Below are 12,860 nucleotides of genomic sequence, written 5' to 3'. Positions count from 1 at the left end.
ATTTTGGTGCTTAATTACTGATCTAAATATGTTGTTTTTTTCAGAAAACGTCAGTTAATAATGAATCGGTTACTAAATTAGTTGATTATTTTAATAATTATTTAAAGTTTTTTGTGTAAAAAAATCTAATTTACAGTATCTGACATTGTGAAACAATGCTCCTATTTGTAGGTAATCTGTGACTTTTTATTTAACAATCATTGCCCATTTTCATCCAAAAGGGTTAGAAAACTGTATCATGAGCTATTCACATTACTTTGTTAGACTAAAAAAACCTTAGGCTTTCCAATTTTTTTCAAATATAATGATTGTGAAAGAGAGAGACTGTGTTGACTGATGCAGCTGTGATATGATTTGAGCAAGGGCATTAAATGTTCACTGTTCACAGCAAAGCATCAAGTTGATGAAGGAGGAACAAAAATTTTTGCAAATTTTTTACTTACAAAAATAAGTGGAGTTGTGCCAAAATTACATAAAAAATACACCAACAAGTCATATTAAAACAGAGTAGACCGATTTGTTCAAATACATCTTTTGGAAAGAAAGATGCTTTCATATTTTGAAATGTTACAACCACAAACTTTGATGTATTTTTTTTGTGTGTGTTTACGGTTAGACCAACATAAAGTATTGCAATATTTTGAAGTGGATTGAAAATTATCATACATGAGTTTTCAAAATTCCCTCCCGCCCACAAGGACAAAAAAATAATCTGAAAAGTGTGGTGTGCATTCACATTTAAGGTCCCTGAATAAATACCTCATAAAAACAACAATGTCTACCAGCTTTGCACATCTAAACACTTTTTTTTTTGCACATTTCTATTTGGAGCTGTTCAAGTCCAATCATCTGTGAACATCAATGTTCAAGTCTTGCCAAACATGTTCAATAAGAATTTGACTGGGCCATTTTAGGAGGACTATGCTACAATATCAGTTTTAAAAATGTTAAATATAAATTTATGGCACACTTTTAAGACTTCTTTCATTAGAGATATTTGACAGCAATACATATTTTTCTGATTAACTTCAAAATTATGTTTTACTTTGGTCTTGCGTATAAAGTTCTATTAAAATGCATTAAAGTTTGGTTGCAACATTACATGAAAATGCTTAAGAGAATGAATACTTTGTAAAACAAACCTAAAAAGATTGACAATTTTAGAAAAATAAAAGTTGGCACTTCAGAGTTAAGCGTCGAGAGTGAGCGTTGCTGTGTTGAGTATTGTATGAAATAAATGTGTGTACCTCTATCTTGTAGGTCTGGTCATGCCTGACCATCTCTCCGCTCTTCAGCGTCTTGGTGAAGGTAAACTCTGTGGTGGGTGTTTCCTCACTCCCTTCATCTCGTCTTTCACCCTTGACCTCTCGTTCTCCTTCTCCACCCACAAACTGATCCGGCTCGACCTCTTCCCTTCCCTGCGATTCTGCCTCCGAATCCTCGGCCGGCTTCTTTTTCTTCTTCTTCTTCTGCTTCTTCTGGGAGTCTGCATGAGCTTTTCTCTGGCGGTACTCAGCCAACTGCAGCGAGAGGAAGTCAAATATGCTCAGTTAAAGTCAGAGGTAACATGAGAAAAGAAATGTAAAAGATTTATTTTCTTTTTACTATATTGTTTCCGCTGTCATTTAGAAGCTTGTCTGACCCATTTGTTTGGTCAAGATCCACGCCTTTCTTTCCAAGAAACTCCACTAAACAGTACTTTTAGCAAAAAATAAACAGCATATAAACTTACTCTGAATCGACACAGTTTGGTGATAGTCAAACGAAACATTTTATGGCCCAAATACGCCTCCTGCCCCGCTGCTACCAATGAGTCCTCCCTCCTTATGTCCATATGACCCAACACACGCCTCGTACTGCAACAGGTGCTAATCCTGATTAAAGGGATTTTTTTTTTTAAACTACAGTATGTCATTTATCCGGGAAAACACACAGTCATGCTTTCCAAACTGGAAATCTTTGATATTTGTTCCTGCAGCCGACTTGAACAATAACACATTGACAGAAGATGAAAATTTCTGCTATTTGTTTATTAGTCATTCTCATTTTGGTCAGTTTATTACAAATAACAAATAGAAGTAATTTTATTCTCAGTAATAGATCTACAGCTCTGGAAAAAATGAAGAGTCCACTGCACTGAACCTCATTGAAAACCTCCTGGTTATTCCACAAAATATTGATCTCTGAACTCTACCCGAGTTAAAACATTGGTATTGTTTTTTCTAAATGAATATAAACTTGTATTTGTAGAGGGGTGAAAAACAAGTTAATAATAAATAAAACAATAAGTAAGAAAATAGGCACCCCAACATAATTTAAATTTTTGTATCTTTAATTTTTTATTGTACTAAGTTCTTAAATGTCATTTTAGTTAGTCCTATGCAAGTCCGCACACAACCGCTAGAGGTGCTGCCGCGTTGGTGGAATAGACACCAACGCGTGTGTTCTTGTGTGGAATAGACACACAAGAACACACAAGAATAAATCTTTCTGTTCGATGCTAAAGGAGGCTCGACGTGTGTGTCTCATCTTTTCTATATCACAGGTCAGTAAAAATGTATTTTGTTGCATATATACTGGTTTCCTTTAACAGTTGAAGAAGTTAGTATATCAAGAGTCAACTAGTGAGTTAGTCACGTTATGCAGTTTGTGATTAGTGTTGTGTAGAAACGGGACATATTTTTGGAGGCTACTTAATGCTAATGCTAGCGGACTCTGTGTATTGAGCTAGCTGAGAAATAGCTGAAGGACTACTGAATTCACATTGAACTTATTGTATTCTGAACTTTTCTGAACAGTTGTCACACAAAAGACATTATTTCGGTCTCTATTTTTAAAATTGAGATTTATTTGTGGGTTATTGCAAAAACCAGATGAACAATTGTTATGGCATTCAGTGGCTGATTAGGTGAAGCTTAGTAAAGAAACATAGCATTAAAGGACAATTGCACTTTTTTCAGTTTTGTAGAATTTTTTTGTGTAAGAGATAAGTGCTAGCTATTACAGTTACTCAGTCATACTTAAATAATCTGATACCTGGAGTATTGCATAAGAAGTGTTGTATATGGAGTATGTTCATTACACAAGAAGAATAAATCTTCCTGTTTGATGCTAAAGGAAGCTCGACGTGTGCGTCTCATCTTTTCTATATCACAGCATCACACGTTGAGGGAAGATCATCTAATACATTACCTTCAGCCATCCAAGGTTGCAGGGTAACATATTCTTTGCATTATTTGAGGTATGAAAGCACTGCATCTTTTTGTTATTTTGACCATTTCTCATTTTCTGCAAATAAATACTAAATGTTTGCTTGGAACTTCAGAGACATGTTGTCAGTAGTGCATAGAATAAAAGAACAATGTTTATTTTACTATACTTGTACTTTTTTATCTTGCTGACCCACAGTAACAAAGACAGCAAGTCAAGGGTCAGTTTCAGGTCAGTAACCTTATTTGGCTTTAGGAAACTTCATTCCAGAACTGTGCTGAAGCAGAGCGTGTTTGAAACATGGATATTAAAGTGCCGCTGTCACAACTACTCTGATTCACGTGGGTGAACTACATCAACTGGTAATAAAAACAATGATGATCTGCATATATATTTAAAAAAAACACAACATAAAAATATAGCAAATAATTATATTTTTATCTATAATGTCCTGAGTACAACAATAAGGCTGCTTTTTCCACCATTTCATCTAGACATTAGCTAATTAGAACATGAGCAGCAGACGGCAGCAGCCACAGACCTGTGTCTGAATGGACCTTCTGCCACAGATCAGTTTCATTCCACACTATCGCCTCATCACCTGCCTGTAAAACGCCCCTACTACCATATGACACACAGCAGACGTCATGCACCTTCAGAGACAGGTGCACCTCCATTGCGTTTGTGTGCTTCTTCACAAGGACAGATGGTTAATAGCAGCCAAGGTACGAACATGTCCCAATTAAATCGGCTGCATCAGCTGGCAGTAAAGAAAAACATCCAACCTGAAGGAAATTTAATGTTTAAAGCAGATTTTTAGGTCAGTTGATGTATATATATATATATATATATTTTAAACATCTGGTTCTATTCGCTCAGCTCACTCAAAATAAATTACTATCAGGAGAGCAACTAAAAAGAAACATAATTCAAGGTATTTTTGATAGCTAGCTTGTACATTGATGTAAGAAATTACAAAAACGGTGGCCTTGAAGGCTCAGATTAAGTCTAGGTAAGAAAATAATGTAACAAAGAAAGATTGTACAGGATAAAGACGCATTAAATAGCAAAAAACACAAAAGACAGCATAACATTTTAATCTAACTGGGCCAACCTTAAAAACGTGTTCTTGATCATAACCTTTGAGAACTGCATGGCTTTGACACCAAACATCTTATTCACAACTATTCATACAGTCAAAGAATTGACATGTCGGTCAAACGCTGATAAATGTGACACTTTTCCTGTTCTTAAATGCATCAAAACTAAAAACTCCCACACATACACACATTTCTGCTAATCAATACAAACACCAATACCAACTGTGAAACCATCCTTTCCCTGTGTCCTCCGGTATGCAGCCCTGATAAAACAAAGCAAGATAACGCTCTCATCTTCTGACAATCTTGTAGTTTACCTTTCTATTTAACCTCACACAAGAGTTCAAAGAACAAAGGAAAAGAATGAGAGAGGTGTAATAAATTGACTATACTGAATTCACAAAACTATGCCTTAGTCCAGAGGTCTGCAACCTTTATAATCTAGAGTAAGTTTGTACTCATCAGGCCAGGCCAAAAAACAAAACAAAAAAAACTTGTTTAGAGCCACAGATATCACATTACTTTTTTGAGGGGAAAAAAGTAGAAATTTAGATCAATATCTACTTTAGGAAAGTTGTAATTTTTAAAGAACCGTCATTTTATCTCCAGGATGGATAGCTTTTTTTCCCCTCTGGGTTGAAAAATTATTTTTAAAAAGCACATAGATTCCAACCTAATGTCAAGAAAAACACATAAAAGTATAATACTGTACTCTCAGTATCATTCCTTGTAGAAATTCAACGCAAATATTTCAGGATAAAATAAAAAACCTTTAAAATCTTGTATTTGTTATATTTAAAACTTTAGCTGGTTCTATTATTTCTTAGCCAAAGTTATTAGGAGCCATTATGGTCGGCTCAAAGAGCAACAGATTACAGACTTAGCCTGCCCAAGTCCTTTCATAATCTAAAATTTCTTTTTAAGATATTTCCTCATGCGTTTCCTTGGCTAATTTTGGCATACCGTTGTAATTTTGATGACAGTATTGTGTCAAATTTCACTGGTAAACTCATCCATTACTTTCCAATACCCAGACCTGCACAGCATTCTGGGAGATGTAGGCAGAGGAACGATTTTAGCCACTCAACCTCTCACAAGTTGCTAAAGCAAACTAGGTGGAATCAACTAACTGACTCACTCTTTGGTAACCTTGCAACTCACTCACTATTTGGTTACCTAGCAACAACCTGTTGAGTAACTGCCGCAGTGGCAGTTTCCTCACAGTGCCTCATAAATGTTTGAAAATAAAAAACAGCTTTGTGGATTAAAACCTTTGGATAAAACAGTCATGTCCCCAGTTTGGCTGTATTTCAGAAATTGAAAACAAAAACTAATCAGTAATTATTGATAGACTAATATGAAACCCTTATATCATGATAGGCTTTTCAGTCATATCATCCAGCAATAACTGATATTAGACACATTAAATAGATTTATCTACCGTTTTGAAACTTTTGAAAAAAGAAATTACCAGAAACAGATGGCAAAAAGACAATAAATATCAGTTGTCCACACTGGCCCAATTCCAATATGCTAAAATAATGACTTATATCAGCCAATACCAATGTTAGTGTCGATATATTGTGTATCCCTAATCATGGAGAGGGAGTTACAGGGTCAAGTAAAGAAAGCAGAATCATAATCTGATGTGGAGTTGGGCTAATTTATCCAAACTTGAAGTACTTTGTAATCTTCTCTCAAATATTTCTGCATAAAAGCCTTATAAACCACAAGCAAACATTGTGAGTCATTAGTCAACTTAAGTGTACTCATCGGCTCAAACTAAGACAAGTGTCACCGATTTTATGAACAGCAGCAGCTAAACCCCGATGAAAGTTCCCAGTGTTTGCCGATGCTGTAAAAAAGGGTCAGAAGCTGACATGACAGAGCTGAGAGTAGGTGTCATGGTCGTGTTCCCACCTACTATTCACAGCTTAAAAAGCTCAAAGTGTTCTTGATCTGAGCCTCCGCAGCTACTCACATGACCCGCCCTCGTCCAAATATACCCACTTATCTGTATTTTAAGAGCAGCTTTATCCACCTAAAACCTGAGCACAGAAAGAAATGTAATCGACTGATGAGCCAACAGGATTGGTGCATCTCTGAGAAGGAGGCAGTCTTCGGTTCTGACTTTATAAGAGTAACGCATGAGTAGCAGCAAATCTGCCAGCAGGAATCACCCAGGGTTCTGCCTTTTGCTGAGATGCTTAGCACTGCAAGCTGCCCTATTTGGCACGGCTGCTGGCTGAGCATATGGAGACTCAAAGCCTGGGTAGCTGCACCACCATCTGGGTAAACAGAAACTACGTAGGTGTACCACCATCTGCTGTCTGAAAGCATGTACACAGGTCTTTCCTGCATATCTGAGCCTCATGGTGACAGAAAAACAGACTATAAACAGCAGCCAGTTTGAATCTTTAGAAGACCAGAGCAACTATATTAGCTAGGGAATAATATTTTGCTTATCTAAATAAGTACACATAACAGAAATACCAATATCTGATATTGATATCAACCCAAATTTTCATATTGATGCATTCCTAATTTGACTTGACAATAGGGCAGGACAATAAATCAATAACATAGACATGTGATCAATATCAATAGATGACACATCTGATAGATTATTCAATATTCAATATGCTAGAATATTTGCTGAGCTCCGATCCAAAGTTGGTGGAATCAACTAACTCAGTCACTCTTTGGTAACCTAGCAACTCAGACACTCTGTGGTTACCTAGCAACAATCTGTTGAGTAACTGGCTCAGCAGCAGTTTAAAAGTTTCACCACTTTGCCTTGTAGCTGCTTAAAAATAAACAAAGTGGAATGAAGACTGTGGATAAAAGAGGAAAGATTATGTCACCAGTTTGGCAGCATAACATATATTTAAACCAAAAAAACTAATCAATAATTATTGATAGAACGATATGAAACGCTTTTATTGCAATACGTTTTTCAGTCATATCGTTAAGCCCTACTTGACAACTACACTAATTTGGAGTCGTCACAAGACAGACATATTTTGTTTTATTTTATTGTCGGCTTGTTTCTATGAAGCTATGATGCTATTAATGTGAAGTATCCCTGATTACATTTACATAAAACATTTTTAGTCAATATGGCGTAATAAACTCTAATAGCTCCTATAAACCAAGCTGACGCTAGAAATTAGTGGTGATGGCAGGAAAAAAATTAACTTAAATATGGAATGTTTGTATAATATATGTGTGCAAATTAACATTGTTTACCAGAATAAAATAAAGGAGAGAAGACTAAATGTACCAAGAATATGGAGTGAGTGAGAAATGGTGCGCAAGACTCCTTCATCCCCCATCAACAACCGCTGAGTGCAGAGAGAAACACAGAAAGGTCTTGAGGCTTCCCTTTCAATGAACCAAACCAGAAAGTTCAATGCTGTGCACAAGATCCACTCAACAGGGAGAGAATGTTTAAAAGCAGAAACCCGCTCGGATCCGTCTTCAATAGATTTGTTGCAGTTTTCATGCTAGTTTGAGCAAAACAAAACGCGTGTTTTGGTTTGCTGAAGTGCACGGCCAGCATGTAAAGCATCCTAACTCCTCACCTCTACTGACTCAAACCTTTTTGTGAACAGAACGTTTTGGTGCAAAACGCAAACCCATTAAAATTTCGCAGTTCCAGAAAAAGAAAGAACATTTTACAAGGAAAACTCAAATCCCCAAAGTCCCATAAATGGAACAATATAAATTCATTATTTATCAACGAGGTGTGCAAGTGTTGATCTTTTGGTGTGGCTAACTTACTGATGAGATGATGAGATGTGACCAACATAAAGTGATGAGTAAATGGAAAAGGGGAGAAAACTGATTTTCAAACCTTTTTACTAAATAATATTTAGGAATGCACCAATGTGAAAATTTGGGCTGATATCGATATCTGATATTGCTGTTATGGCCGATATTCAATATTTACCAATATTACATATATTTCGCTACCATTTTTGACACCTTTGGGGAAACCCCCCACCAGAAACAGATACCGGTATAAATAAATATTGGTTGTTCATATTGGCCCAGTTTTATTTATAGGACAGATACCAATATGTAAAAAAATTACAAATATCAGCCGATACCGATGTTATCGTGCATCTCTAATAATATTCTGTGTGCACTTTTATTCAGACCTGTGACTACTTAGTACAGACATTTTCAAGTTTACACATCCAGCACATCGTGGAGGCAATCAATAAAAAATAGAAAAATAAAACATTTTCTGATTGTCAGGTCTTACGTGGACACTGAACTCATTGCATTTCATTGATCGGGAGCTGACAGCGAGTTGAAAAGCTAAGGACAAAACGATTATTTATAGTACAAATAGAGGAGTAGGTAGTTTACCTTGTTGTGAAAAGAAAGAAATTAAAGTTCAGAAGTTAATTAGACTGTAACAAGCGCAGCAGACTGCACAATTATGTGCCTGGGGCCCCGCTCTGCTCCTCTCCTATCAATCACACATCCCAGATAATTTGTACCTGACTCACCCTGTGGTTACAACAAGCAACAAGATGGAGCTGGAATGGCTTACAAATACAAAATCATGCCACACTTCACAGATTATTATTTGTAAAACCATTGTAAAAACTACGCAAAATTTTTATTCTTCACTTCCACATGCGAGTCCATCATGACCTGAACACTTCAGCCAGGCACAATAGCTAAACTAGGCATCTTCCACACCATGACATCCAAATTGTTTGTGATTTAACCCATTTAAAGCAACCCAGCATGACCCAGCACAAGTATCTATCATTACTTTGAGCTTGCGCCACTGCATCATAAAAATAAAACCTTCCACAGTCAATTAAGCCAATTAATCAGCTACGTAATCTGTGCCAGTTATAGGCTGGTTGTCGCACAGAGGCATGCAGGACGCGTCCAGCTGAGCGATTAAGGTCCAAGTTAAGAAGATCAGCTAAAACCGGCAGGAGTGCCTAACAGAGAAACTGACCCTTTAGGCTAACTGAATCCTGAGAAAGATTACTATAGTGGAAAGACGCTCTATAAAAATGACTTCTACCTTGCATTTTGATGTAGCCTGATAGATGGATGTTTGTACTGACCATAAAGGATCTACATGAATAAAAGAACAAAGACTGAGGCAAAATGACAGTAAAAGTTCCATTTTTCTAGGAGGTTTATAAAAATAAAATCCATATGAATATACAAAACCCTGCATTATACGATTTAAGATGACTACACTGATGAGCTATCAGTTACTGATAGTAAAACACTTGTCAATAAGTTTGTTTCTGAAGCCAAACTAAAGATGCAAGAAAAATCTTCCATTCTGGAACAAAACTATGGCAACAGCAGCCCACAATTTCCACTTTCCCTATTGTCTGGCGTGACTCAAAAGCTCATGCCTGATTCTGCACAATGCATGACTGACAGTTCGCACTTCAGTCAGACAACAAAAACTCGTCTTTCACTCGATTTGACAAAAATCCAGTCACCCAATCTGATTGTTAAGAGAGGAAAAGCTCAGAAAAGCTTTATCTCCAGACTAACATTCAGATAAAATCCTGCTTCAGTTTTGAGACAATAATACAATGCAGACTCATTGTACACTTTAAGCTATGTACATAATTTTAGAAAAGCAACATCATCAGACTTTTATCTAAGCCTTCAAGGACTCATCTGACTAGAATTTCAAATAATAACACCCTTGATTTCTTTACTGCATGTGAGGACATGGTGACATAGCACTGGGAGGAAAAAAACAGCAGGCAGACTAGCCTACAGCAGCAAAGAGCCTTTTACAAGCCAAAATACCAGAGTGCAAACCAGGGAGATGGTCTCTGCAAACTTCTGTCAGACAAAACTCACCGTGATTTTCTAAATATGTTTAGTAAATAACAATCAGAAACAGATTTCCAACAGCTCTACACTTTACCAAGATGCATTAACTTTAAATAAAACAACCAAGGCTTTGCACTATATGTGCAAAGATTTAAAACGTGCAACAAGATTTAATTTGCCCTACTTAGAACAAAAAAGCAACACTTATTCCCATTGCTGTAAAATATTAAAAAAACAGTTCTACTTATGTTACCTTTCTAATTATTATTTTGATTCTGATAGTGAAACTGCAGCAAAAATATAGACTATAACAACTAAATTTAGTTTTTAACTGCTTCTTCAGAGTAATATAGCTTTTTGTAGGTTATAAAAATCTGTTACTTGATTAATTGGTTAGATATCTGTGTATAGTGTCCTAATTGTAGTTTTAAAACAGTGCCAAACTAATAAAAGCAGTGGGTGGTGCTCCTTTGGTTTCCATGGCCACAACTGCCCATGTTTTCTGCGGTCAAAACAGTAATATTTGTCCTTTTTGTAGCTGACTGGAGAACTTGTAGCAAACTTGTTTCAGCCAGCTGAATTGCAGTAGCCAATGCTTACATACTAATAACTGTGTTCACAGAGGCAGTGGTGGGATTGATATCCAACTCTGTAATCACATGCTTCTGGGTGTAACATTACCTCTGTCCATCAGAGATGTATCAAATTGTGCAGCAACTCTAGCAGCTCTTAAAAGCTTCTGATTTAGTATTTATGGACATATATTGACAAAAGTGACACATGAGCTCATTGCCTGCAGAGATTCAGCGAAGACAAACAGCCTCTCAAAACTGAGTGAGCTGGTTTTTGAGTTTACAGCTACTGGTAGGAAAAAAACATACAAAGTCATCCAGTTTAACAAGTACTCCCTTCTTTTCTCAGCAAATATTTTACTTTATGAGCACAGCATAGAGCCTCTTCTGGCGTATTCCTGTTGCTTAAACCAATACAAGTCATGTCTGGCAGGTGAAGCAATGCTTTACCTAGCTAGTGAGGATATACCCTGTAAATCCTGTTACACCAGCCTCTGAGTGTCACTTCAGGTGCCGTTTATAAGCTCTAAATAATGATGCGACGGCTAGACTTGTGCGAGAATGAGCCGATACTTCTTTTGATACGGAATAAGAAAAAAGAAAGCAGTGTAGGGGGAAAAATGTCAGATATGCAGCATGACAAAGGCAGCCTTGGCTAGCAGTAGCAGCGGCTAACCCCCTCCTTCCTCCCTCTCAGCTGTCAGACAGACACGGCGCATGACAGCTGGGAAGGTGGTATGAAGGGGAGGGGGTTGGGGTCAAAACAGCTGACGGACATAACCATATAAAAACAACTCCACCGGAACAATATGCTGTAACTTTGGAGCACTCAGAGGACGTTAGGGAGTCTTGAATCCTACCTTAGCCTTGCCGGCCTCTAGCTTCTTCTGCCTCTCCTCGTCCTCCATTCCCGCTGACTCCGAGACTGAAACAAGGAGAAAACTGCTTCATAAGAAATATCCAGGAGGAAAAGGAAGTCTCACAGCGGCAAGCAGACTATCTCTCCAATGCCGTGATTCCCAATCACTGGCTATCCCCCTGATTGTAGTCCGCCGCCATATTTTCCACGTAAACATGAGACTCAACTGTGATGACGTAGGGTAGGTGCATTTATAGCCACGCCCACTGGTGCTATAAGTATGGCAAGTAGTTTTATCGTATAGTAATTTCTTAAAAACCTGAAGCCTCTTACAGTGATTGAACGTTTTAGCCCGTTCATGCATGAATTATGATCCTTTATGACAGGATTTTTTTTCAAAGTGTTTTTGACTTTCTTAAGGCATAAAAAAAAAACTTGGAGAAAAAAGTTTTTGTAAAAAAATTTTTCCAGTTGTAATTTTCTCCAAATACAACTGATGTATTTAGAAAATACATCAGTAATATTAGTCTTTAGGAGTTACTTGATGTCACAGTATGTTGTTTGTTTGTTTTTTTTTTTTTTACATGCAAGAGCTTTCTGCAAAAGGAGTAGAAACTGGATATTCCTGAGTTGCTTTTTCATCTGTCTGCCATTTTGGATTAACAAAGATTTTCTTGTTAAATGGATGGCCAGTAGTTTATAGTGTATTATATGATGCACTAGTGTCCATTCCAGTGGTCTGTGTGCATTTATAATATTAAAATCCACAAGAAACACAAGAAAATGCCTTTTAGATAGCTGTCCACTGCAGTGAGACAGCTATCTAGGGTTAAATTTGGAGAATATGGCTTATTGCCCAGGGCACAACTGTGTAAGAGGGCAACACAAGCACGCCAAGATAATATTTAAAAAATATCTGTTAAATACTCCATCAACAAATTTTCTTTTTTATTGAATTAGCTTACCAATTTGATTAAGGACAACGCTACAGTGCTATTTTCCCATGGTTTTCTTTTTCTTTGTAATCTGGACTGCATTTTATCAGCTCCATTTTAAACATCTAGACTCATCCTACTTGGACTGAACTACTCTTAACATGAATCCTGCTAGACCTCTCAGGTTTTCTGATTCAAGTTTACTCTGGATCCCCAGAATCAGAGCCAAACATGGAGAAACAGTGCGTTTTTAATCTAGAACAATTTCCAGAAAATTGCAAAAATGCTGAAATCCTGAATTCTTTTAAATCAAGATAAAAAAAAAATTAGTTGCCTTTGATTATTG

General features: G+C 36.9%; 1 protein-coding gene across 12 annotated transcripts in view; it reads right to left on the bottom strand.

Moving 5' to 3' along the window:
• Positions 1-11,831, bottom strand: part of akap9 (A kinase (PRKA) anchor protein 9) — a 79,196-nt gene extending 67,365 nt beyond the window's left edge. For 11 of the 12 annotated variants that reach the window (XM_008422160.2, XM_008422162.2, XM_008422163.2 and 8 more), the window contains exons 1-2: positions 1,733-1,849; positions 1,248-1,520 (exon numbers count right to left, since the gene is read on the bottom strand). In XM_008422160.2, the coding sequence (XP_008420382.2) occupies positions 1,248-1,520; positions 1,733-1,834 (375 nt within the window). In that variant the 5' untranslated portion in view covers positions 1,835-1,849. Of the gene's footprint in view, positions 1-1,247; positions 1,521-1,732; positions 1,850-11,580 lie in introns of those variants that run through there. The other variant, XM_008422173.2, reaches the window with a different exon arrangement.
• Positions 11,832-12,860: the final 1,029 nt, after the last annotated feature.

The sequence above is a fragment of the Poecilia reticulata genome, linkage group LG11, assembly GCF_000633615.1.
Source record: "Poecilia reticulata strain Guanapo linkage group LG11, Guppy_female_1.0+MT, whole genome shotgun sequence".
Taxonomy (NCBI): domain Eukaryota; kingdom Metazoa; phylum Chordata; class Actinopteri; order Cyprinodontiformes; family Poeciliidae; genus Poecilia; species Poecilia reticulata.
Note: the sequence above shows the minus strand (reverse complement) of the source record. Positions and strands in the feature narration are given on the sequence as shown.